At 64.3% G+C, this 9,147-nt stretch overlaps 1 protein-coding gene across 3 annotated transcripts; it reads right to left on the bottom strand.

The window, feature by feature from the left end:
• Nucleotides 1-374: 374 nt before the first annotated feature.
• On the bottom strand, nucleotides 375-6,600 carry DPH7 (diphthamide biosynthesis 7). 3 transcript variants are annotated; one of them, XM_023749135.1, is made up of 8 exons: nucleotides 5,913-6,598; nucleotides 5,460-5,547; nucleotides 4,132-4,226; nucleotides 3,579-3,751; nucleotides 2,648-2,717; nucleotides 2,501-2,566; nucleotides 2,189-2,361; nucleotides 375-844 (listed from the first exon to the last, which is right to left on the bottom strand). In XM_023749135.1, exons 1-8 carry the CDS (start codon nucleotides 5,918-5,920, stop codon nucleotides 426-428), a joined length of 1,092 nt encoding a protein of 363 aa, XP_023604903.1. In that variant the 5' UTR covers nucleotides 5,921-6,598; the 3' UTR covers nucleotides 375-425. The 3 variants fall into 3 exon arrangements, with proteins under 3 accessions (XP_023604903.1, XP_023604904.1, XP_023604905.1); XM_023749136.1 differs by lacking the exon at nucleotides 2,501-2,566 and having other exon boundaries at nucleotides 5,913-6,600; XM_023749137.1 differs by lacking the exon at nucleotides 5,460-5,547 and having other exon boundaries at nucleotides 5,913-6,599.
• Nucleotides 6,601-9,147: the final 2,547 nt, after the last annotated feature.

The following is a 9,147-nucleotide window of genomic DNA, read 5'->3' as shown; positions in this document are numbered from 1 at the left end:
CCAGAATCACCGTATTTTGTGTATTTTTTTTTTAATTGATTTCAGAGAGAGAAGAAGGGATGGAGAGGTAGCAACATCAATGATGAGAGGGAATCATGGATCACCTGCCTCCTGCACGCCCCCCATGGGGATCGAGCCCACAACCCGGGCCTGTGCCCTTGACCAGAATCGAACCTGGGACCCTTCAGTCTGCAGGCCGACATACCCACTGAGCCACACCAGTCAGGGCCAGCGTCACCGTTGGAAGGGCCCAGCAGATAAGGGTCACTGAGAAACCAACAGCTCCTGGCTGTCCACACTGCAGATTCCCCGAGATGCAGCCCTACACTAGGCGTCGGAGACCAGCAAGCCCAGTGAGGGTCTGAGGCAGCTCGTTCACGGCACGGTCTTTATGATCCCCAGCCGGGGCCTGCCCCCCGGCCGGCTCAGCTGCTCTCCCACCCCCAGAGGTGAAGAACGCAGTCATAGAAGGAGCAAGTGGCCAGCAGGTGGATGTTAAGGTCTGCTTCCATGCCCGAGTCACAGACACAGATCTTGGTCCTTGGGCTGTGCAGCTGGCTGCTGCCCTTCCTCACGTCCTCTGTGGACGGCCGGGGAGGAGTCCTTTCCTTGCTTCCACTCCCGTCGTCTGTTGGACTGTCAGGACAGGGAGGTGCCGGCCCCTGGTCCCCAGTCTCGTCTTCTGTTGCGGCTCCTGGGCCGCTGCTGGGCAAGAACCCTGAGTGGGATGACGGCTGGGCCTCGGGCTGACGGCAGAAGGTGAGCCAGGACCAGTCGGCCCCGTACAGCAGGGACCTGGGCAGCGTGTGGGACACAGAGATCGTGCACGTGTCCTGCTTCTTCTCTGGACGGAGACAGAACGGGAAACGCAACGTTACGCAGAGCCGGTCTCGTCCACCCCTCCGCCGGCCCTGCCCGCCCTCACCGTCATGCGATGCGGACAGGCGAGCCGACACCAGGCGTGATGCGCCGTGCACCTGAGAGCACTCGGCCTGGCTGGCAGGACACGTGCGCAGCTGAGGACAAAGGAGCTGCCCGTGGAGGGGGAGGGGGAGGGGGAGGCAGGAGAAGCGGAACAAGCACACGTGAGGCGGCCGAAACCGGTTTGGCTCAGTGGATAGAGTGTCAGCCTGCGGACTCAAGGGTCCCGGGTTCGATTCCGGTCAAGGGCATGTACCTGGGTTGCAGGCACATCCCCAGTGGGAGATGTGCAGGAGGCAGCTGATCGATGTTTCTCTCATCGATGTTTCTAACTATCTCTCTCCCTTCCTCTCTGTAAAAAATCAATAAAATATATTAAAAAAAAAAAAAAAAGCACACGTGAGGCGGAGGGAGAACAGGGCTCCTGTGAGGAACCACACACAAGGGACGAGGGGACTGGCCAGGGCATGCGACCAGGCGGGAGGGTCACCCCGTCAGCGTCAGCATGCTTAGCGCGCAGAGTCTGAACACCAGCAGTTTCCTGGTGGTGAGTTGCTATGGCAACTTTGAGGCTGGAGGTGGGACTGGGAAGAGGCCAGGCCTCCATCCAGAAGGCACAAAGCTGCGGAAGGACTGAGAGCAACACGACCAGAAGAAGAAATGAGTGGTCTCCAACCCTGAGGGGGTCCCGGGTCCCGGGCAGGGCCGAGGCTGGCAGGAGCCGCTGGGGGAAGCCAGGGCCAGTGAGGGTGTGAGCGCAGAGCGCCGTCACCAGCTGGAAGTCACAGCCCCGGAAGGGTGGCTGCTGCTGCCTCCCACACGCAGGGGTCGGGCACAGCGACCTGACTCGCACAAGGACGAAGCAGGGCCGCACAGGCCAGGGCGATGCCTGGCGAGTCCCAGGACCTGCCATAGCACACGCTGCAGGAAGGCCCAGCAGAGCTGGCGGAACCGGTGCTGGTTCCGCCCATAGTGAGAGTCAGTGAAGCATGTTTGGGGCCCCAGGCCACGCAGACCACACTGCGCCGGCAGGAAGAACAGGCAGAAGGTGGGCCAAGGGTGGCGAGGAACGTGACACGTGCGCAGGCTCCTGGCACAGAGGTCCCCAGCGATGCAGAAGGTTCCAGAACCCCAGCTGGTCAGGGAAGAGCTGCAGCGCAGGGCCCAGTGCTGCCAACTGAGACTCGGGGGCGATCCCAGCCGGGCCTGGGGACCCTGGGGTGTGCGGGGCTTGGTGGCTGCGGCAGGAGCTGGGAGCCCCACTCACCCGTGGCCTGCTGGCAGTCGATGACGCTGAAGCCACCGTGCATGCAGGCCGCCAGGAGCAGGTGGCTTTGCAGGGGGTGCCACCGGAGCCTCCACACCCCGCCCTGCACAGGCACGTCTGCGAACGGCTGCGTCATGTTCCGCGTGTCCCACAGCAGAACGTGCTCGTCGTAGCTGAAACCCAACAACAGGGCCCCAGTGCGGGCACGTCTCCTGAAGCCCGCCCCACTCACCAGGACCCGGGACCGAGCCCCGCCCACACCCGCACCCTGGCCCCACGGCAGGAAGGACCCAGGAACCGCCGCGGCCTCACCTCCCCGTGGCCAGGATGCCCTCCTGGTGGGGGTTACTCTGGATGCTGCACACCCCCATGCAATGTCTGTAACCAAAGGGCAAGACCTGAGCAGGCGCAGGGCAGGCGGACGCGGCGCTGCCACAGCCTCTGCCGGCCCCGGTTTACCTCCTGCTGGTGAACACAGGTGCGCCAGGTGCCCTGGTGTCCCAGCCCCTCAGCAGGCTGTCGTCCCCACCTGCGGGAGAGAAGCACCACTGACGCGGGCCCTGGAGCAGCAGGTGGCCGTGTCTCAGGGAGGGAACTCGAGTCTGAGGGGCGACTTTTCCTGGGGTTTCTGGTTGCCACCAGACTGAAGAGCACCCCTGAGCCACAACTGCCTTTAGACTCAGGCGCCTGCAGAGGAAGAAGGGACGGCTGGTGAGGAGCCAAGCAAGATGGGCCGAAGGAGCCGCGGCCAGAACCTTGGCAGGAACGGCTCTGGTGGGGGTGCCCAGCTCCTGGGCCTGACAGAACAGCCTGCCTCTCCTCCCAGCCGCGACGGAGAAGGAACAGGTGGGGTATTTGCGTCCTGCACATCCAGCCACTCCTCTCCTGTCCCCCCAGAGACCAAGGCCACCACCTCCAGGGAGAGAACCTGCCTGGGTCAGAGGCTGCACAGGCCGCCGTTCCCTTCTCGCCCCCAGGAAGTCGACCCATCTCTCCCTTTCCCCTTCATGCAGGAAGGTAACCCCCATAAAGGCAGCAGCAACTCGAAATCCAGCTGCTGAGCCAGCCCGGGACTCACAAGCACCGGCCACGCCGGGGCCTCCGCCGACTCGGCACAGACAGCACCGGAGAGGCAGGGCTCCCGCTGCCACCGCCCGGTCAGCGCCACCCAGGCCCGCAGATCCTGCAGCGGACGCCGCTGTGCTGAGAGGTGGGACCAGCCACAGCTTTGGCCCCAGAAAGCGCATTCTGCACACAGGGTCTCAGATCCCAGCGAGGCCAGGGTCAGGGCCCGACCGCCTCGTGTGCTCGCTCCTCCCAGCACACGTTTGGTGTTCGGAGAGGGAGCGTGATGCCGACGTGTGACCGCCGCCCAGCGCAGGAGACCCACCTGAATACACCACGTCCGTCTGCCAGTAATTGAAAGCTGCAATCCAGGCCTCGAAGCTGTGGGCCTGCCAGGTGGCCACCTCGTGCAGCCCGGACCCCACCTCATCCAGCCTCAGGAGGTGCAGCTGGCCCTTGGAGTCGCTGCTGATGATTTTTAAGGGCTGGTGACTGGTCCTAGACACAGGGAGGCAATGGAGAACCCGCTGACCTTCACCCAGACCCAACTCATCACCTCTTCAGGTTCCCGAGCAGTGACACGCTGTGCCCCCAGCCTGTCCCGGGAGAGGCTCTGCATGGCCTGGCACGTGGCTCGTTGTAAGCAGGTGCCTGGGCACCTGGCAGAGCGGAGCTCCCACTCAGCCTGTGGACATGTCAGTGTCAGCCTCTCCTGGTGGAGACCCCGCCCTTCATCTAGAAGGCTGGTATTTCCGTCCTTTCGGGGGGCTGGCGTGACACCCCCGGGTCTGGGGAGCCGCAGCCGGGGCAGCGCAGGTGGTGCCAATGCTCCCGCGTGAAAGCAGGAATGAGCCATGAGCTCGAAGAGGGGCCCTTACCTTTCCGCCTTCCCAGTGGACCAATCCAGGGACAAGGCCAGACACTGCTTGCTCAGGGCAAAGCTGGCAAACGGCTGCAGGGTGTAGGTGGTCTCCTGGGGGAGAGACCGCGTCAGGGCGGCCCGGGACCCTGGAGGTCAGCCTCCAGCTCCGGCGGCCACCACGCCCTCTCGCCCTCCTTCACTCCCAGGTGAAGGTCTGCACTCACTGGGAGACCTGAGAGCTCACACACCTGCGGGAGGGATTCCCAGCCGCGACCTTGGGGAAGCAGCCTCCCTCCTCAGCCCCTTGCTGCCCGTGCTCCCCTCCCGCCCCCCAAGCTCTCACTCCCCTATGTGGCTTGGAAGGGCCCTGGTGGCCGCCCTCAGCTCCCCAGGCTGCTGGGCCTTCAGAGTCACAGACACTTTCCTCTGGGTTCCTTTTCAAAAGCCACGACTGGCCACGAAGTGCTGTCTCTCTCCTAAGATCCAGGTAGGTTTTATTATGCAACCTGGACCGCTTAACCCCACCCACAGGCTCCCAGCAGTTGCCCCTCAGGCGGCTCCCGGTTTAGGGCTCCTGCCTCGATCCGGTCCCTGGGTCCCGTCTTCCTCCCTCATTCCCAGGACAGGCTGCTGCTCCCCGAGGCCAGGAGCAAGGCCTTTCCACCGGAGCCCTCCGCTGCCACGAACCCGAACCCGGCGCCCCTGGGCCTCTGCTCCAGCCCTCTCCGCAGGCCGTGTGCTCCAGAGCAGGCATGGCCCTGGGGGCTGTCCACTCTCCTCCCCGCAGGACTCGCAATGGTCAGGGCTGCTGTCAAACACCCAGCAAGTCCCCGCAGTGGTTGGGTGCTCTCCCAACTGTCGCTGAGAAGGGTCAGTCCCACGTAAGAGTCACTGCTGCCCGGCCGGTGCGGCTCAATGGTTGAGCCCCGACCTATAAACCAGGAGGTCATGGTTGTGGGCTCGATCCCCAGTGGGGGGCGTGCAGGAGACAGCTGATCAGTAATTCTCATCATCGATGTTTCTCCCTCTCCCTTCCTCTCTGAAATCAATAAAAATATATTAAAAAAAAAAAAAAAGAACGGTGGTCCAGGCTCTCCTTACAGACGGCCTTTCAGACCCACCGACAGGTAAGCCAGCAGCCCGTCGCCTCAGCCCTTCTGCGGTGACACGTAAGTGACCTCCTCTCCGAGTGAGAGGCAGAACCCGATACTTTAAAGCGGGCTGTGCGCTGCCTTAGACCGCTGCGTGCCAGACTTCCGGCAGAGTGACCCCGAAGACGCTCCCTCCCACACCCTCTCCATCGCGTCCCCTCCAGCCCCGAGACGCCCGTCCCCAGCCACTGACCTTGGACCCCAGCAGCTGGTACAGCCCTATGAGCCCATCAGCATCGGCCACAGCCAAGAGGGCATGGCCGGCCACCGGGACGTGGCACCTGAGGGGGGAGTTCACGTGCCAGTCAGAACGGGACACGGGACAGCATAGTGCACCCCAGGAACTTACCATTCACACGGAAGCCCCTACACTGTTTTGGAGCCTACAACCCCGTTCCAACAAGATTCCCAGCTGATGAACCATAACACCAGCACCACTTCTCAGAACGATCCTGACTCTGGGGCTCGGAGACCCACAAAGGAAATGAACCCCAAGGCTGCGTCACCCCGCAAGCGCCCGCAGGTGGGCAGGACAGCAAAGACACAAGCCACAGCTCAGAGGCTGCCCGTCTGTGGGGTGCTGCCAGGCATCGGGCTCCCTGCCAGTGACAAGATACAGGCCACGGGGCTGCTAGCGAGTTCGTACCATTTCATGTCCAGGATGGCAGCCGTGTCTGTTCTCTGGATCTCAGCCACAGAGCAAGCAGAGCGGTCATTGCAGCTGTACAGGTAGAGACGGCCCAGCCGGGCCTGAGGCTCAGGGACGTCCTGCTCGCTCTACAAAGGATGCAGAGGTGTCCAGGTGACCCCGACCCAGGCTGCCGGTGGGGCGGGGCGAGGGAAAGAGGTGGGGAGCGGATCCTGCCTGCGAGCTGCCCCGACTTTCTGAGCTGGAGCATGTCCCTCCCACGGGCGTGCGATGTGCGGGCCCAGCGCAGAGCCTCCTACACCAGCCAACGGGGCCAGCTGAGCTCAGGGCCGCGCAGGGCAGTCCTGGCGGAGGCCTGCGTCCGGCGCCAGCTGTCACCCCCCAGGGTCCTGTTGGGCCCCCAGGTCTGTTCCCACAGATGGGGTGCAGTCCCTACACAACCCCACTTCCTCTTTACTGGAGACTTGACCCATCAGCTGGAGCCGCGCTGCACACAGGGCCTACCCCCAGCCACAAGGCCCACGTCGCACCGCCGCCTCCTGTGACTCCACAGGGGGCGCCTTTCAGCCCCCCGGCTGCAGAGAGGTCTGGCCATGGGGGCGGGGTGCTCGGCCCCGGGAGCCGCATCTCGCCCTCCCAGGCCCCCTGCGCGCGGCTACACGCCGGGGAGCACGGCCAGACGCCAGGGCCGGGCCCGCGCACCTCGTCCTCCGGCTCCCGCAGCTGGTAGGTGCCGCAGGCCAGCACGTGCCTGCAGCCTTCCAACGGGCACCACTCCACCGCGTCCGCCGTGTACTCCGTGTCCACCGCCTGCAGCAGCTGCACGGGGCCGCCCGGCTCCCAGCCGTCGGGCGCGCCGGGGACCCACTTGCGGTGGTGGGGTGGCGAGGCCAGTTTGCCACGCGGGGCGGGCAGAGGCCGGGGTGACAGCGGGGTCGGGGTCTGGGGACGGAACCCTAGCGTGGGAGGAAGTACTTCTTCCCCTCCCGACTCCTTCCGGTGTGCCGGGGAGGGACTTCCGGCCGCCGTTGCCGCCCCTCGTAAAGCCAGGCTCCTGCGCCCCCTTCCGGCCGGCGGACCCCAGCCGGCCCCACGTGCCAGGGCGCGCCCCCTGCCTGGGGTTTGGCAGGACAGCTGGGCCCACGAGGGGAGCGGAGGAGGGTGGAAGCGTGCAAAGGGCTAGAGACATTCATGCAGCGGAGTCCAGGGTGGAAGGAGCTGGGGTTCGGCTGCCCTCCTTCCCTCCTGCCCACCCAGTAAGACAAGTGGGCGCAGCGGGGACGCAGGCCTGCCCACCAGGGCAGCGGGAGAGGACACAGGCCCAGCTGGAGGTGCAGAGGGAGCCCGGGCCCTCGAGGGGAGCCCAGGCCCTTGGCAGCAGGTGCAGGTGCACGGAGAACAGCCAGCGTCCAGGGAGGGCAGGGGTCCCCCGCCACTTAGATTTAGGAAATAAGGGAGTGGCCAGCACAGCCATGGTCAACCCGGGAGGCTAGAGGACGCTGACACCGTTGAAGAGTTAGGAGGGAAGACAAGTCTCGGACCCTGCTATGGGCTGTAGTGTCCCCGAAAAGAGATGTTTTTCTATCTGGGACAAACGAGGGTCAACAGCCCGCCCGCCACACTCCCAACAGGTTAGAAACAAGCCCTGCAGTGAACGAACCCTCTGAATGGGCTTCATAGAGGCTCTCAGCTGCGTGGCTACAAAGATCAAGAGGTTGGGGCTGGGTACCAGGCAGTGGACAAGGGAAGCTAGTGGACAGCCTGTGGACCAATGGCACCTTCCCAATAGCGCCTGCTCCGGGTGCCACGGTGGAGACATGAGCACAGGGAAGGAACTGCTGCAGGGACAACTCCAGGCCAAGGCCACATTCCCAGCTCCAGCCCAGGCCCTTCACCAGCACAGACTGGACACATGGACATCAGCTATGGGCTGGCTGCCTCCAGTGGCTCCAGCTCCATGGCTGACAGCGATCCCCAGGGCAAGGCTATGCCCGAGCGCCACCAGACACCGTAGAAAGCAGCCAAGTGTCAGGACCCAGTGGGCGCTGTGGTCAGCAGACCCTGGGCACCGCCCTTCCCATGCGGTTTTCTGACAAATGGCTGACCGCAGAGCACTGTGTGCTGGTCAGGGGGTGTAGACCGGCTGGACACCACCCTGGCCACTCCCCAAAGGACAGGCAAAACCCACGGCCGGCAGCCTGGTGCCTCCTTGCCCAGGAACCTTTGTTTGAGAGCAACTGCTGAGCACTTGGGGCCGGTGCCGGGAAGACCATCCAAACGCAACACGCCCACCTATATAGGCCCCGCCCCCAACTGTCCTGGCCAGAACTGGCTTCTGGAAGGAGTCACCTGAGAATGTCCCAAGAGCTCAAACCAGCTGTAGGGACAACCGTCTTTCAGGATCACATGTTACTGTCCCCATTGGTTCTGAGCCCATCACTGCCCAACCCAGAGTCTGGAGGGACCTGAACAGACCTCCCGGGTGCAGCAAAACTGGCTCGGACCCAGGAAATCCCACGCCTGACCTGCAGCCGCAAAGGAGCTTCTGGGACAAACAAGTGTGTGGGGATACGGAGTCCTCACGTTCAGAAAACCCTCCTGCAGGCTGAGAACAGCCCTGCTTTCCCGGTGTGCTCCGTCACGTTCCCGGTCCTGTTCTCCGGGACACACACACCGGACACCACGCATGCAAGGAGCGACAGGAAGCTCAGGAGGACCAGAGGCCAGCACGGGGCTGCCCAGCCAGGGATGCAGTGGGCACACAGAAGAGCTGCCATGGAGCGTAGCAGGACCTCCAGACAGTCACACTGGAGGGCCAGCCTCACCCTCCTGCCAGATGCCAACCACACAGCCCAGCTCACTGCCCCAGGGTGGCCGTGCAAGGCGTGCTGCCACAGGGCAGAGGCGGCCCGGCTCCGACATCTGTGGCTCCAGGGAGGGCGGAGGCCCAGCCCGGTGAGTGAGGGGTAGACCTCCCATCCTCCTGGTCGCTGTTCACAGGCAGGGCCTGAGACCTGCCGGCCGAGCCCCCACGGAGCTGCCGGCCACTCAGTGAGCCCAGGCGAGAACTGCAGAGCTGGGCTGCGATCCCCTGGGTCGGCTCCACAGCCACAGGACAGTGGGTCTGGGCCTCCCTCTCGGGAGAAGCCTAGGATGGAGGCGGGTGCCCCCCACCCCAGGGCCCGGCCCACTCGGAAACAGGCTCGGCAGGAAAGGAGGAGTGCAGAGCAGG

This window comes from Myotis lucifugus, unplaced genomic scaffold, assembly GCF_000147115.1.
Source record: "Myotis lucifugus unplaced genomic scaffold, Myoluc2.0 scaffold_3146, whole genome shotgun sequence".
Lineage (NCBI taxonomy): Eukaryota > Metazoa > Chordata > Mammalia > Chiroptera > Vespertilionidae > Myotis > Myotis lucifugus.
The sequence above is the reverse complement of the archived record's forward strand: the minus strand, read 5'-3'. Positions and strand labels throughout refer to the sequence as shown.

Coding starts and splice junctions, on each gene's coding strand:
- DPH7 (XM_023749135.1), bottom strand. Junction 4,227..5,459: donor ACCAGCTGCTGGGGTCCAAG/GTCAGTGGCTGG, acceptor TCTCTCCCCCAG/GAGACCACCTACACCCTGCA. Junction 2,718..3,578: donor GACGGACGTGGTGTATTCAG/GTGGGTCTCCTG, acceptor TCTCTCCCGCAG/GTGGGGACGACAGCCTGCTG.